Here is a 17,796-nt window from a genome sequence, read left to right on the forward strand (position 1 = left end):
AGTCTTTTCTTTGTATCCATGAGTGTACTAAAAAAGCTATTTGCCTTGATCTTTCTCTCCGCAAATGCTCTTGTGAGAAAAAGAAGATTGATATCAAATTCAAAGGGGGGGGGGGGATGTCAAGACGAGTTTCAGGTGCGGGAAAAAAATAGCCTCAATTTGGAGACACCGGGGGTGAGGCAACAAGGGAGCGGAGGGGGGGTTCGAAGGGGGGGAGGAAAGGGAGTGGGGGGACGGGGTTGCATAGTATATATATAATATTATTAATATATATGATTGAAAAAGCTAATTATGAAATGATACTTCAATATATTATATAACAATGTAACATTAACATACCAAATATAGTTGACTACAATGAATAGAGAAAATTAAAATGTGATTCACAAACCATAAGTTCAAACTTGAAACTTGAAATTTCATAACCATTACTATTACTAATGACCATTTGACGAATTAACTTAGTTCAAGATGCAAGAGTCAAAATTCATTGTTCAAATATGATTTTATGAATATCATATATCATAAAGATGCTCATGATGACAATGAGCCGCATAGCATGAAACAGTAAAATAATAATAATGTATCATAGCCATATCAAAGTGAGTATAATCAACAAAATGACAAAATGCCAATAATGAGAATGGAATTATCTCAAGTGCTCTCTGATCATCCCCTATGCCGAAGTCTTCATCACTAGAACTACTAGACTCCTCATGGGTAAGATCCTGATCCTCTAAAGGAACACCAACTAGCCCTAAATTGGTTTCTACATCGGCATCCTCATCAATCTTAGCTAGATCCTCTGGCTCCACATCCCATCGTGCTGCAGAGCTCTCCTTCTACTTGCGTGTCTTGAGATCTTTGAGCCGCAAGTAACCATGTACAGCAACCAGCTTCTCCGCTCTCTTAGAGGTAAGTCTATTCCTCTTAATAGAGTGAATGAAGCTATAGGTGGACCAATTCCTCTCTGCAACTGAGGAGCTAGACACCTGAGATAACAAAGTTGAAAGTTACAACTTACAAGTTACAAACAAATGTTCATACAATTTGTAACAAATGATAAATGGTAAATCGATGATTAATAATTATTGAATCAATGAATCATAAATTAAAATCAGCAAGGTAAAACTCTTCAAGTTAAGCTTGTAAAGGGCTGGAATTAGTTATTAGTATTACACACCTGAGAAAGCAATCGAATGGCTAGTGAGGTGATCTTTAACTTTTGTGACCCATGACATTTTCACCACAAAATGGGATTCTTTTGTGTCATGGTTTTGAGATCCACCTTTGCAATATCCGAGTATCCTACAAGTTACAAGTTTTAAAGTTTACAACATAATATTAAAATTATAAATAACTTAAATAAAGTTATAACTTATAAGTAACAATTAATTATTAAAAGAACTTATAATTATAAAGAGTTTTGAGCACTGAATCAAGATTTAAGGATTACCTGAAAGACTAGCAAATTCGGACCACTCAGTGCGAATCTCACTAGCAATCTCAGTATCATACATTTTGGCAATGCATCGAAAGAACCCATTCTTCACCTCATCATCCCGAAGTCGTGTGACTCTACTAGGCCTAAGTATGTACCACTTTGAGTTCAATGCATAGGCAGCCATGTGCAAAGGAGTGTTCAACTTCTCCCACCTGCGGTGAATGATAGGCTCAATGTGCTCCGTATAGAATGCTAGAGTGGGGTCTCTCTCACGCACAACAGCCCTCATCTGCCCAAGCATGGAATCAATGCACTCATAAACCTCTCCAAGGCTAGGTGAATCTGCATCTCCATATCTAATCACCTGAAACACTAGAGTAATGATGGAGACTACGTATTTTGCATCACTCCAAAACTGATCACTCTTCACTGTCTCCTTTACCCTCTTCCCCTACTCAGTTCTGGACTCAAGCCATCGATTTCATTCTTGTGTCATAACCATGAGTTGCAATGGCTCTTGCAACTCAATCATTCTCTCCAAGAGAATATAATATGATGCATACCTGGTCTCAACTAGTTTCAAGAATTGCTTCTTTGCGAAGCTCCTAAAAAGTGCATGTGATGTATAGTGATTGTAGATAAACATCTACACCTCTCTACCATCATTAACCACCTTTCTAATCCACTCTATTTTCCCCATGTCTTTGAGTGCATTGTTCATGGGATGCACACAACATGGAGTCCACCAAATATGCCTATAAGCTGCCTCAACAAGCCTCCCTGCAGCTTTCCACACGTGTTGCATCTGTCACAACTTGGACCATATTTTGTGGTCCAACCTCCTCAATGGCTTCCCTAAGCACATGAAACTGAAAATCAGCATCTTTACGATGCCCTGAACAATCAACTGCCTTCAAAAAATATGGGCCCTCCATGCATGTAACCATAATGTTGATGAGTGGACGATGACTAATGTCCGTCCACCCATCCATGGTAATGCTGCAACCTGACTCCATCCAACATGCTTTCATTTGCTCCATCAAGATCCCAACCTTGTCATAGGCTCTATACAACATTGTAGTCCTCAGCTTGTGGTCACCTAGTGGCACATATGATGGCTCTCCCTCATTCACTGCCATGGTCATCATCCTCACAAAATAGGGAGATCAAGCCACATGTGTAGAGATGCCATTGGCAAAGAAGAAATCACCAACAGCATCATCTAACTGGTCGCATGTTAAATAAATGAGCAATGGGGTTACTATCACTATGACTTGTAGTTGCTTTCCATTTCCCCCTGCTGAACTGTGAGTAGGTGAGGAGAATGATGGTGTAGGTGACATAGTCCTTACTCGCTGATGCAAGATACGAGTAGATGTATCTCGCTGCCTCTATAACTGTTGTATATGCTGTACCTGTTGCCTAGCAAACAAAGATCTAGGCACTGAAACATCACTATCGTCAGGAATGCCCCATAGTTTATTCACTTCAATTCTATATTTGACATTCTCAGGATTTGACAAGAACATGCATGGGTTCACACCATAGCCACTCCAAAAAAGGTGTGAATTAACTCTTGTAATGCTGCCAAACCATTCTGCTCCACATATATTGCACTTTCATTTGCGTGTGCCACCCCCTGAAGGTGTAGGGCATGTAATTTTTGTAGCAAACTGTTTAAGAGGAGACTTTGGGTCATAAGGACCCCTAGCATACTTCCTCAAAATCTTTTAAGGGCAATTAGATTGAAGGCACCCCTGGTGCAACATAAGAAGGCTCTTCCTCAGGCTCAGATTGACCACCTACATCAGCCCCATGATCACTTCCTTCAGGCTCAAGTTCAGGCTCATAATCAGATGCACTTGGCTCATTAATTTCCATGTCTTCTACACTTTGGCTGGATCTAGAAGCCATTTATAAAATTGCATTTCACAAAATGAAAATAAAATTATAAAAATGATTATGATACATTTCAGCCCAAGTAAAAATAATTTAAAACTTAAAACTTTACTATTTAATTTTAGCATTTACTATTTAAAAATTTAAAGTATTAAAAAATGAAGCTAAATACTAAATAAAAATATGGCAATATGGCATATGCTGAAACGTTTTACTAAGTTACTTTCAAGTTTCAATGTTCATTCTTGAATCTTGTTGATAGTTGATAGTTCTTAATTCTATGATTTTTTATTTTATTATCTATATTAATTTTTAATTTTTTTCATTGTTCTTAAAATAAAAATATGTCAATATGGCGAATTCTATCAACTATCAACAAGATTCAAGAATGAACATTGAAACTTGAAAGTAACTTAGTAAAACTAAATAGTAAATACTAAATACTAAATTTAAAAATTATAAATTGATTTTTAAAACCAAAAAAACTAAGTAAAATTAAAAAAACGCTACCTTGAAGGCTTGAACTTGAGGAGACACTTACCAAATCAAACTTTCTTGCTCCTCTTGCTCCTCTTGATCTTGCAATCACTTGCAAAACCACCCACTAATCTCTCACAAGCTCCTCCAAACACTCTTTTTCAATTAGCTCCTTGCTGCTCCAAAATGGTGAAATGAAAATGCAATCTATTGGTCTTATTAAGCCTTCAAATAGACCACATGGGACCCACACCCAATTAGGGTTAGCATACTTAAAAAACAAAAACAAAAAAAATGCAAAAACTATTGTTTTTTTAACTTTTTTGGGCCTCTTCTCAGCGCACCCCGCGAGCACCCAAGAAGCACCCCGCAAGCACCCGAGAAGCACCCGCCCACTCGCGCACCCGAGCACCACGTCCCACCCGGATGCTTGACCGGTGCGACGAGGGTGCGACGGCGGAAAAGCTACTGGTGGGGGTACTTGGGTGCGTGATGCACCCGCACCAGGTGCGTCGGGGTTTTGACCCGGGTGCGCGCACCCGAGTTACACTGGTTACCTTACAAAAAGAGGGAGCAGATAGAGGATATGTTTCAATTGATTTTTGAAGATCTTGATCGTATATATTCAAAGGGAGTCTAACACTTCATTAGAGACAACACTACCTGAGGATCTCAGAAGATTGATATTCAAAGGATGTCTAAAAATCCATGTGTGTGACTACATGATTACAATGGGCCTACCCCCTGTGTACATCATGAGGAAGTGATGACTTCTAAAAGATTATTACTTGTGCTTGTAAAAGTCATTGGAAGGTGACAATCTTTCAATAACTTAATCTTCTATTATGATGGGCATCTTATGATATCTAAGCAGATCGTTATAGATTATAACTTACACGGTGGATTGAGTTGCTTAAACAGACCACGGCCTTCTATTGTGATGGACATCTTATGATGTCTAAGAAGATCGTGATAGATGATAACTTGCATGGTGGACCATGTTCCTTAAACTTAAACAAACCATAGCCTTCTATTGTGATGGACATCTTATGATGTCTAAGCAGATCATGATTGATGATAACTTGCATGGTGGGTTAAGTTCCTTAAACAGACCATGAATATTTCTATAATAAGTATTGTTGAGGATACATAATCTATGAACATTTTTTTTGAGTACTTGATGAATATCATGTGACTTGATATTTTGAGGCCATTATTCCTGATACCATGAAATGATATCTAAATTGAGTATCTTCTTATCAAAGATATTCTTAATCATGCCAACTTGATATTACATTGAGGTAATATATAACCATGTGTTTATCCTCCCTAGCTAAGACAGAGAGTTGATGTTGTAGCTTCAGTTGGATTGAATTGATCTAGAGACGATCCCTCTATGGTTATTGGTTAAACATTATTGCATTTGATTAATCATCAGTTATATATATATATATATGTATGTATGTATGTATGTATGTATGTGTATGTGTATGTGTATGTATATGTATAGTATATATGTATATGTATATGTATGTGTGTGAGTGTGTGTGTGTATATATATAGTTGATATTGTCTAATGGAAATTGACTTGCAATAACCAATATTGATTAACATAGAGACATGTCTCTTCTACTCCTATATATATACATTCAGATCTACACTTGGAAAACACATAGCTTACAAGCAGTAATATTACATTTGCAGCAATCATAAATTAACAAAATAAAATTCAGATTTCCCTGTCCAGGAGACTTAAATAATTACATTCCAATTCAAACTGGTTAGAGGTTGAAAATGCGAATTTTAAACAAGTTTGAACATGGATGATCAGATTAGGGTAATGGATTTACTTTCAGGGTTATTATCAACAAAAAGGAAGTGCTTTTGTAAAAACCAACAGCTAAAGTAGGAACTAGAACAGAGGGGGGAGGGGGAACAAATCCCTGTAGGTCCAGAGCATAGGGAAGCAGTAAACATGAAAAGGATATCTCTAAATAGTTCCCTGTGGCAGATGCCATCTTCCCTATACTTTCCTTGTCCCTGTGGGTTTAGATCACCTAGGAAACTGAGGAGAGGGGACCGAGGCTCAGATTTGAGTGACAGCATGGGAGTCATCAAGGTTTCACACATATTTTGCCACTCAATTAAATTCACCCACCAATTACATGATCCTGTTTTCAAGATGTCAATTTCATTGATATCACATACAAAAGCTATAATGAATTTTTATACAGCTGCCACAATTCCTGTGATGTTCAATGCATTACGTAGTGAGGGGCATAAGGTTTAAAAACCAATTCGGACTTCTGTTCTCATCCAGCTATAGATTTTGAATTGAAAATATACTTTATTATTATAAAATGGCTACCACTCAAAATGTCTGGCCATCCTCAGAATTTCTAATGATGGTAAGTTGCCCATGAAATCTTCACCTCTGCAGGTGAAGTGTCCTAATGTAACACAGTTGAAAAATTACTTGCAATCCTATTAATGACAGCATGCATACAAGACACCAAGCAAAAACCAACAGGGACATTTAGAACCTAGTTAGATAGGCCCGCATACCTCCCATGTCTGCTGCTAGCAAGACTCCATCTTTGTACTTAATACCCAAGACTGATGTGCCAGTTACATAAGGATACCTGTAAAACATAAATGATCAATGAAAATGTTTACTTAGATTTTTTAATAGAGATTATTTAAGAACCAATCAAACCAGTATACAAAGGAGTTCTGTGTGAATCAATTTTAATCCTTAGAGCTAGTTAGTTCCCCAACTTTAATTCATGTTAATATTCTTTCAGATAGGATATCTTTGAAAAAAATCTGTAGATGCAAACCACTTGTCTTTGCCTGACTACTGACCACACATTATTCATTTATACATTTACCCAAAAAACTCATATGAACTGCAAGGCTAAAGAAATAGTCAGGAAGATATTTGGTGCAAAAATCTTCTCAAGTCCTTCTAGAACTAATGTAAATCTCACATGGCATCCTATTTGACAAGTGATTATTGACATGTTCTTTCCATCTAATCTACTGATCCACATCAAAAATTATTATATATTAATGGAGAACTAATATTCTGCACAAATATTACTGATGTCAGATTCACATAAGAAAGACAACGGGGTGATTGACAATAAAATGTATGCTAGAAAACATTCTGTGAGAACACGAAAATACACAATATATTCAAGCTCTGCCATTTCAAGATCTAATTTCAAAAGTATTAAGAAGCAGAGCATGATACTGAGCAAGACATTTCTCAGTTATAAATTTAAATTAGTCTGTCTTATAATTTGATAAATTTGAGGTATAACTATAAACTTATGTATTATCTTAAACTAGAAACAATGACAAGCATCAGTAGTATACAGAGTAAAACACAGGTGCATGCATGATACACCATAGACCCACATTTAGAGGACTGCCAACGGCCACTGGTTAACTTTTAGATATTGATTTAAATCATAAGACACCATAAAAAAACATGCTAGAACATATGCAACCAGTGATCCATATGTATATCATCACTAGGACATATGTAACAAGTACTCTATAATGAACGTGTGCAGTTTTAGGTGCTGAAATAAGTGTAATTGAACTAGACAACTTGGCTCCAAAATCTGAAGCTTACAATTTATTGCATGGACCTGAAAGTTGCAGTTAGCCCAAAAGGAAAATTTGGGACAGGCATTGAATACATTGCTGGATATGTTCATGAATCATGGGAATAAAATAGTGGTTGTTAGGGAGGAGATTCTCTCAAATATAGGCATACTAAAATTCATGGCATACAATACCAAAATGGGATGCAGAACTGAAAAGGAGCACTGCAAATATTTTTTAAGCAAAAGGGGATGTCTAAATGTCTGACAGTTTGTAGTCTACCATATTTAGTGAGCTGCTTAATAGGCGATTAATCATATTGTTTATTTGTTTGTTTTTATGACTCAATGGAAGTTGAATATAATGGAAAGAAGAAGCAATCACACTGCCCATCAAATATAAATTTAAATAATAATTTACTTTTTTTTGGCCCTTATCATAAGCCATTGTCTATTTTTCTCACATGCAATAAAATTCAAGTTTATTTAAAATTCATTTTAGATAGAGTGATCCTCACTAGCAAGATATACCTTATAAATGTGCCATTTTCATACCATCATCTCACCTACAGTTATATTCTGGATTCAAGGTTCTGGGGGCTATCTTGGGTTCCATTAGCTCAGATAACATTAACCAGGGTGCATGATCCATTTCAAGCAACTGGTTCCAAACAGCCCTGTCCAGGCTGAGTTTGTTGGCTAGCCATTGTATCTTAAGCCTATATTATAGCTTTCTACATCCATAGACTCGAATGCACGAGACTTTCAATTTCTGGTCTACATCCATACTTTGTTCTTTGTTCCTTTATGTATGCAATAAATTTCAAGTTCATTTAAACTTCATTTTAGATAGTGTGATCCTCACTAGCAAGCTATAAATGTGCCATTTTCATACCATCATCTCGCCTACAGTTATATTCTGGATTCAAGGTTCTGGGGGCTAGCTTGGGTTCCATTAACTAGATAACATCAACCAGGGTGCATGATCCATTTCAAGCAACTGGTTCCAAACAGCCTTGTCCAGGCTGAGTTTGTTAGCCAGCCATTGTATCTTAGGCCTATATTATAGCTTTCTACATCCATAGACTAGAATGCACAGAAGTTTCAATTTCTGGTCTACATCCATACTTTGTTCTTTGTTCCTTTATGCATATTGCTTCATTGATCTCAATTAGGCAACATCCTTGTTTATACTCTCAGAGTAGCTTGCTTCTTCCTTCTATTGGCATCTTTGTTGATAGGTTCCCTCCTTTCACTTATTCCTTGACTACTCCTACAGAGCTCCTTCCATTGAAGCAGACCATCACCAAAGTTGCTAGGATGGACATCTAGAAACAATTCATCCAAATAACCTTGACCTCCCCTCCTATGCCACTTCACCCAAAGCTTCCTTTTATGTAAAACATTCCTGACAAGTGGATTGTAGCATTTTCTATCGTCACATGGCTTTACGCTTTCCCTTTGGGTAGGTGGATTCTCACCAATACTAGACCTATCATCTTTGTTCTATTGAAGAGTTGGAGATTGAGAAGCATTTCATTTTCAAATGCCACATTTATTATAGGACTTAGGAGAGATATCACAAACTCTACCAAAACTTAAGCAACAATCTCTCCATTTAATTTGGATACGAATACTAGCTATTTGGCCTTTTATCTATGAGAGCTCATCACCCTTGAACGTATATCCTTCCAAAGGGTCTCTAGGGATCCTAAAGCCTTAAGGTTGATCATATCCTTCATCCAACACATTCAATATATTGATAGCTCTAAAAGACCTTTAAATATTCATCTTCAAATGCCCCACATTTATTATAGGGATGTGAGGGAGCTTTCACTATTCTACCAAGGTTTAGGAAACAATTTGTCTATTTAATTTGGATATGCAGACTAGCAATATTTGGTCCTTTATCTATGGAAGGTTGTCACCCTTAGACATATATCCTTGCAACGGGTGTGTAGGGATCTAAAGCATTTTGATCATAGTCCTTTATCTATGGGAGGTTGTCACCCTTAGACATATATCCTTGCAACGGGTGTGTAGGGATCTAAAGCGTTTTGATCATATCCTTCTTCCAATGCATCCAAGCTATTTGTAGCTCTAGATGGCTTGTAAATACCACTAGCTCACACACTGATAAAAATAGACTTGTCAAACAATGTCTCTCGCACCTTGTACCTCAAAACGTTCACCCTCATCACAACAATACTATATCCTTCCAATGGCATGATCCAACTCCTAAACAATATAGACCTTCCTCCCTTTGGCCAACCCCAACTATAAAATACCATATTACAAGCTTCTTTAACAATGCAAAAGCTAGTTCAACCTTGGATGTTACATGTCATTCTAGGGAGGATGCCTTGCCCGAGTTTGACCCTCACAACATTAAGCATTCGCTAATGCCCATTACCAAATCATGTGTTGACCCCCTCACAATTATTGACAATGACACCCATGACTCCATTCCTACCACGGATTCAATGAGACAATCTTTCCTCTTTGCAATGCTCAACTTATTCTCTTTGGGGTTCTTGTTACCCTACTTGGTCATTTGTATTGGTTTTTACCCCACCTATGTTGGTGGTTCATTTGTTTTGTGTTTTTCTTTTGATTCTTTCCCCCCTTTTGAGGCTTCTCCAAAATTCTCCTCTTGGAATTCTCTCTATAAATGGGTGTCCCATTGACCTACTTTGGGTCATCCATGGACATCGGTATAATTTCTTGCCTACTTTTATCTACGCAAAGTCACATTTTTTTCTGAATTCCTTTGTAACTAATCAAGCCACAAAAAAACATTGTTCAAATTTTTGCCTTCGCTTCAAGTCCAAAAGACAATGTCATCTTGAAAGCCTTGGAATTAAGTCTAGATCTTGTCAAAGTTTAAGTCTCAAAAGCTCAAAATAATGTGTTATTTAAAGCAAAATTGTAGAATTTTCACACAATTATAGAATAGTTGCAAGTTGCATCTCAACCTCTGCCTTTTGCCACAATATAATATAAAGTTCCTTGTTGTTTTCTAATTTTTGCAAACTACCCAAGGAAACTTTGGTTTTCATTACTTCTGAACTTTGGAAGTTTGTAACTTTTGCAAATGAACAATATTGCAAAATTGCATAAGGATCCCATTTCTAAGCCCAGTATATTAAAAGAACTTTGGGGTTCTAGGGCAAATAAACAATGTTTGCTTGTTGAATTTTAACTCCCAACTTCTGCCAACTTAATCAACAAAGAGTTATTGATAACTTTCAATTTGCAAAATTACAAATACAATTCATATCCCCAGCCTCTTAAACAAAGCAAAGTTTTGAAACAAAAGAGTACACATATAACCCAGCACTATATCATTTCAATAACTTGCTTTTGCCATCCAACATCCTTGCTTCCCCCTACAACTTGCAGCTACAACATAAAGCTCCTGCAACCATTCAACTATTGTGTTCTTGCATTCTATCAGACAGCAAAATTTAGTACAGTTTAGAGTTGATTTCCTGAACATAACTACAATTTTCATGAACCCTTATCAATTGCACCTGCAATTTACTATCACAATCTTCAATCCAAGCATTTTTCGTCTAATTGTTGCAAAATCAATTGCTTGTTTATGATTGTGAATAAACATAACTCACATTTTCTTATTACTTAATCTTAGTGCACTTTGATTTTGTATCATTCGTAATTCCACAACCATAGCTTCCTTTGCAAACCTCCTAAATTTTCCCACACCACAATGTCATCACAAGTATGCATGTAGCCCATTGCAAAAAATGCATACCTTTCTACATTTCCATAAAAAACCAGTGGGGATGACACATTTAGAGCAGCAGCTGAAACACTTTGCTGGTGAGGCTGCCACCAAGGTTCAAACCCCATTGGGTCATGTGCTCATAGGCTTCGTGCCTACATTGGGTCAGCTCACGGATTTGAATTTCCAGTATGTTTGGAAGCTTAAAAGTCTGTTGTTTACTGATAAAAAGAAACATAATTTGTATCTCAAACTTAACCTCTTGCTCAACTTGTTTTATCAAAGATCTCAATGCTCAGTGCAATCTCATGTCATTGCAAATTGTACTTCGATCTTCAATATTTTTTATAACATGTCCTTTAAAAATTTCAAAACATTCTTGCAACAAAACAAGTTTTTTAATTGCTAGTCAAGCCTTGATTCTTGTTAGCATATAACTTCAAAACATCAAAGTTACCAGAAAATTTTTGCATATTCCACTAAGAGTTCTGAATTCTACTTCTCTCCAAACTAAGAATTTTAAAAGCCCAAAGCAATTTGACAGATTGCAATTACATGGCAATTTCTCATACACACCTCATATCACCCTTCGCCATACTTTATGTTGGTTTTTCTTGAGGATCACTGCAAATGTAATCACACTGCCATAATGTTTGGTATGTGTTTTTCAAATGGCAGCAACCTCTTATTTATAATGAGCAAAAGCGAAAAAGATACATATCCCTTCATGGGACATGTCTATTTGTTAATTTGACAATTAATATAATACTAAATATAATCATAGTTATATATATATATATATATATATATATATAAATTTCTCTCATATGATAAACTTATATCTCATATATAATAATATATATAGCCATTTATTCGACTAAAGCTACCAAACATCAACACTCCCTCTTAGTTTTGGAGGATAACCACAAGACAGTTATTACACCATTGGTAATATTAGGAATGGCAAATTTTAAAGATATCTTTGATCAGAAGATATCAACCATTTTGATATGACATTTGTTACGATGTATTGGTCTTCCAAAATATCAACACATATCAACCATTTTGATATCACATTTGTTACGATGTATTGGTCTTCCAAAATATCAACACATGATATTCACCAAATACTCAAATAAGGTTTGATATCACATCAGATATCATGAGTATTGGTCTCCTAGAATATCAACATTTGATATTCACCAAGTACTCAAACAGTTTTGATATCACATCTGATAACATGAGTATTAGTCTCCCAAAATATCGACATTTGATATTCACCAAGTACTCAAAAAGTTTTGATATCACATCTAATATCATGAGTATTGGCCTCCCAGAATATCAAACAATGATATTTGCCAAATACTCTTTGAGTAATGACCTTCTAGAATGTTGAGATGCAAAATATTCACCAAGTAGCATAAGTAATGGCCTTCTAGAACATCAAGTTGCATGATATTCACCAAGTACTCTGCATAATGGCCCTCAACAATATCAATTAGCATAACATTCACCATGTGCTCAAGAAAATGTTTATAAGGTATGTGCACACACATTCTCATAATGCTTACCATATAAACATCTACAATGCAAAGTATAATCTATCATTATCTGCATAGACATTGTAAGATATCCATCATAATAGAAAATTAAGTTATTGTAAGATCGTCAGCTTGCGATAACTTATGCAAATACAAGTGATGATCATTTCGAAGTCGTCACTTCCTCATGATGTACACAAGGAATAGGCCCATTAAAATCTCATAGTCACAAGGTATATTTATGAATCACAATCCTCTTGATTGCTGCAATTTATTGATAACTAGTGAATCCATCTCAACATGGTTTACTCCTCTATTTTTTTAGATTGAGATCTTCAAAGATCAACTGAAACATATCCTTTATCCGCGTCTTCATACAGATGTGTCTGACTCCTTTTGAACATCAATCTTCAATGCTCCTCATCCAAAGTTGCTTTTAAAGAAGTGACAGAATCCCTCTGAATCTGATATCAATCTCTCTTTTCCTGCAATAACATTCTCGGAGGAAAAGATCAAGGCAAATTCTCGTATTGAAATACAAGGGGGAGACTACAACGATTAGATAAATAAAAATACACAAGGATAATAAATACTCATTTGTACATCAATATCCTTTTATTTGATCTTTCATTCCATGAAACATTAATTTGAGAATGATCCCCATCATTTCAATATAATAAATATCTGATTTTAAGTATTACATTGAACATATGTGCATATATTCCATTTTCTATAGATACTTTAATCGATATTTTCAACATATTATTTCATTATATGTATAGAATCACATTCATAATATCTTGATTATAATAAACTAAGAATTATCTATAACTACAAATAATTGCTTATCACCTCAATTATTTATTTCCTAAACAAATGCTTCTATATTTAGGAATCAAATGTAATATGAACATACATGTGTTATCCTTAATCATATTCGGTGATTATATGTTTCAAAGAGCCTAACCATTATTGGCATCGGATGTTTCACAATACCCAAACTTAGTCAGTGATATGGCACAATGATAACAGTAACTAACCAAATCATATTCACAGCATGATCGCTGCTTTATAACAAAGATTTGAATCAGATCAAATCAGTTTGTACAGTCAATTAAGATACATATATGTGTATGTATAATTATGTGTGTGTGTGTATATATATATATATAAAAGCAATAATCAGATACAGGATATCCGAACAATGCTACAAAGTTACAAACTCAACAGTCTTATTATATAGTTATTCAAGACGAACAACTTCCAGGGTCATGTGAAATGAATAATACATTTCAAGTATACAATCAAGTCAATATTTTCCATAAATATAACAGCTTCAACAAGCTTCATTATCTACAATCATTCTGAACCCTCACCAAGATGAGAAAAAAAGTAGATAATGACAATTGGAAAGAGTATGGTCAACCTGGCCGTACCTCTGGGGAGTTCCTGTTCCCTGATAGATAAGCAGGACAGCACAGAGGCCTTCACTTTATAATATGCACCAGAAAGAAGACCATCGCCAAAAGAAGCACAGAACTCAAACAGTTAGGTAAGCTATCTCTAGAAAGTTGTTCTTCCTACCAAGGAAAACTTGTCATAGAAAGCACCAGGTTTTTCTTTCCACTAAAACTGTAGGTATTGTAATTAATGGGCAGGTTGACTTCAATGATGTTATTTGTATTAAGGTCAACCTCAATCTTTCCATTCAGTTTTCTAAGATTGGAAGTGCCGCTGTTCGCATCCACAAAATAAGATCCCCTGATTTGCTATCCAATGTTGTACCCCCTTCTGATTGTACCACCTTATCTTGTCAATGCATTTGCCGCCTGCTCTGATACCACGTTGGTTTTTCTCGAGGATCCCTGCAAATGAAATTGCACTGCCATAATTTTTGGTATGTGCTTTCCAAATGGCAAAGGTGAAGAAGAGACGGGACATGTCTACATGTCTATTCGTAAATTTGATAATTAATATAATCATAGTTATATATATATATATAACTATGTATGTGTGTGTGTGTGTGTGTGTGTATGTATGTGTGTATGTGTGTGTGTATGTATGTGTGTATGTGTGTGTGTGTATGTATGTATGTATGTATATATCTTTCATTATTATATAAATTTCTCTCATACAATAAATTTATATCTCATATATAATTATATTATATATATAGCCATAGGTTTATCCGACTGAAGCTACCAAACATCAACACTTCGAACCTTTCAAACAATTTGAAAATTGCTTCCAAGCACTAAATTGCTCCTTCTTGTTGCTTTTTGCTTGGCATGTCATTGTTTGATTCTTCTCTCAATTAGTTTGCAACCTTAATGACATCGCCCAAGAACCAACAATCCAAAGACATCGTCATTGTTTGGCTCTTCTCTCAATTAGTTTACAACCTTAATGACATCGCCCAAGAACCAACAGTCCAAAGACAAAGTACAGTTTCAGAGCCTATCATCCTCCTTCAAGGCTTCTTTCAATAGTTTCAAACTTTCAAAGATCAATAGGTCATGTGAAATCAACACTTTCTTTCAAATGGTTAATAAAGAAGATGACATGTCATGTTGAGCTACCTATATCTCACATAGTGGCATTGTCCAAGCTGTGTCATTTCCAATATCTTGAACATGTACTAGCATGTGCTCAATGCTATGACTACTAAAGCTGTTGAGGAGACTCTTAGACACTCGCAATATATCAAATAGGTCCGGTACATGTCAAATCTGCATATAATTATTATAACAAAAATACAACCAACTACAATGATGGACGCCAAAAACTAATTAAATAAGGCAACAAATGCCATTACAAGAATGTCCACGATCCTTCCCAACACTGAATTCAACGAAGACATTATCGATCTAATCACTTTGCTCTACAAAACAGTAGAAAACCCTATAGCCAGAAAAATTCTACACATGGGTGTGTTGTTTCATGCTTAGCATCATGGACAATAAAAACTAAATTGAATAGGTGACCATAATTAGTGATCATCGATATGATCAACCTTCTGATGTACATGAGAGTAGGAAGTTATATGACTTATTATCTTATATACTTCCTAGCAAGAAAAGCTAATGTCCAAAGTAGAGTAAAATTGGAAGTATGTGATCTTGTGGAAAAGTAATTTTATAAGCATTACCTTCAGATAAAGTTGAGAGAAAGCAACAAGACTTATTACAAGGTTAATAGCGCTTTCATATTATACTTGATCAAGATCTTACAGAATAATTTTAATTAATGAATTCATTAGAAACTACTGCTACAGTTGTCAAATAGGGGAATTGATTTATCCAGTTTTCAGCATTTATTATATTAGAATAAGGGATTCATCACTATCCCATACAAGTTGCCAAAGTATTCAAAAAACAAGACCTAATGGCTCTCCATCCTACTTTTAATAGTTTCAAGAGGTTGCAAATCTGTATACTGAATACTACTAAGAGGATGGGCCAACAAACTAAAAATTATCAAATTTCTCTTGCAATTTAGGCTTTGCAAGATCTAAGGGAGTAGCCATATTAATGAACAATGGATTCTATAAGGGAGGCAATAGATTTGTCAGTGTAAAGCAGATAAAATGTTCGTGCATGCAGGGAAAGGATTCTTAAAATATCAAACATTTATATACACCCCTTGTACCCTTGATTCTCAAACATAAACATGGTAAAACAAAACAAACAAAAAAGCAAATTGCAGATAAAATGAATTTCATCCTTATCAACAAGTCGGTTAGGAAGTTTCCTATAGATTGACCAATACCTATTCAGAGGAATACAAAGTCAATGAGTATTTCCACTACTCTACATTGACACCATTTTTGAAGATTCAAAATATGTTTCACTACCGTACAATGATTTTTATTGGCTTATAATAACCCAAATATAAAAATGTCATTTTAACACAAACTTTTACGTAATAAGTATGTACTATTCAAATACTGCAAACCCTACTTGTTTTCTAGAAAGATTCCCCACTCTCATTGAAAGCTTACTCACCAAAACAAGCCCTACAGCGAAAAAAATAGGTAAAGATTTTTCATCCTCCTTTAAGATTACTTCTCTTTAAGAACTAACAATATAGAAAAACTTTAAAAGAGAAACAGATCAGTGTGGTATAGAATATAGAGTAATTGTTTCCCTCTCTCCAAACTTCTACAATTGAGAAATCCATCACTTTAAATGCAAAATTATAAAGGTAGACCCCCATGGATGGGGACACATGCACTAGATCAATTATTAGAAGACGACCAACCTCCTGCACCAATTGCCAAGAAAAATCCTCTGAAATGGAGGTCATGAATACCATGCTCAAACTTCAATTTCAACTATTGTATTAATGACAATATGGGTCATTTTCCACCTACACTATTGCGTGTGAATTTGTACAATTATGATGAACAATACTCTTAGATAGGAGAAAATTTGATCAAGCAAATCCAAGTCTCCATGGATCATAAATGGTTAGGGGCCATTGAACAACCCTGGAATTTCCGATTGAATGTAGCATGGATCTATATTACCAAGAACACAACAGAACACCCCTCTTTTGCATTTAGAGGACCAAAATGGGTTTTCTGGTGCAGACGGCCATTTCTAAGTAGTAGTTTCCATTTCTAGTTGCTGCCAGTAATCGCATTCTTTGTGCACAGTGGTAATTGCCAGTCCAAACAAAAGTCAGATTTTTTCAAATTTTTCTCCAACTTGGACTGCACAAATACGAAGGCCACTAAAATCCCAACTAGAGTTGGCATTAACTTCAGAATTTTCTAAATATTTTACAGATAATTAACTGTAACATTAACTTATTGTTTTATATATATTGTTGATCTTATTGGATGAGTTAGATCACTGCCTATCACACATGGCAATATCAAAAATAGCAAATGTAATGTCATCTTTTTGAAAAGGATTTTATTATAAGAAGTAATACAATTGAAATATATTTTAAAAATAATATAACTTAAATTTAATTAAGTTTAGGCAAAGGTCAAAAAGCATGAAATGAATCATTTTCACTCTTGAATATTAGACATAAATGGGAGCAAAGTTCATTTGAAAGGGAATATAA

General features: G+C 35.3%; 1 protein-coding gene across 4 annotated transcripts in view; it reads right to left on the reverse strand.

Moving 5' to 3' along the window:
- The window catches only part of PBG1 (20S proteasome beta subunit G1), an 80,086-nt gene that overhangs the window by 48,724 nt on the left and 13,566 nt on the right, over nucleotides 1-17,796 (reverse strand). For all 4 annotated transcript variants that reach the window (XM_089811578.1, XM_089811577.1, XM_089811576.1 and 1 more), the window contains one exon: nucleotides 6,386-6,462. In XM_089811578.1, the coding sequence (XP_089667704.1) occupies nucleotides 6,386-6,462 (77 nt within the window). The remainder of the gene's footprint in view (nucleotides 1-6,385; nucleotides 6,463-17,796) is intronic.

This window comes from Cupressus sempervirens, chromosome 11 (genome assembly GCF_028749045.1).
Source record: "Cupressus sempervirens isolate cs-2001-9-10 chromosome 11, ASM2874904v1, whole genome shotgun sequence".
Classification (NCBI taxonomy): Eukaryota; Viridiplantae; Streptophyta; class Pinopsida; order Cupressales; family Cupressaceae; genus Cupressus; species Cupressus sempervirens.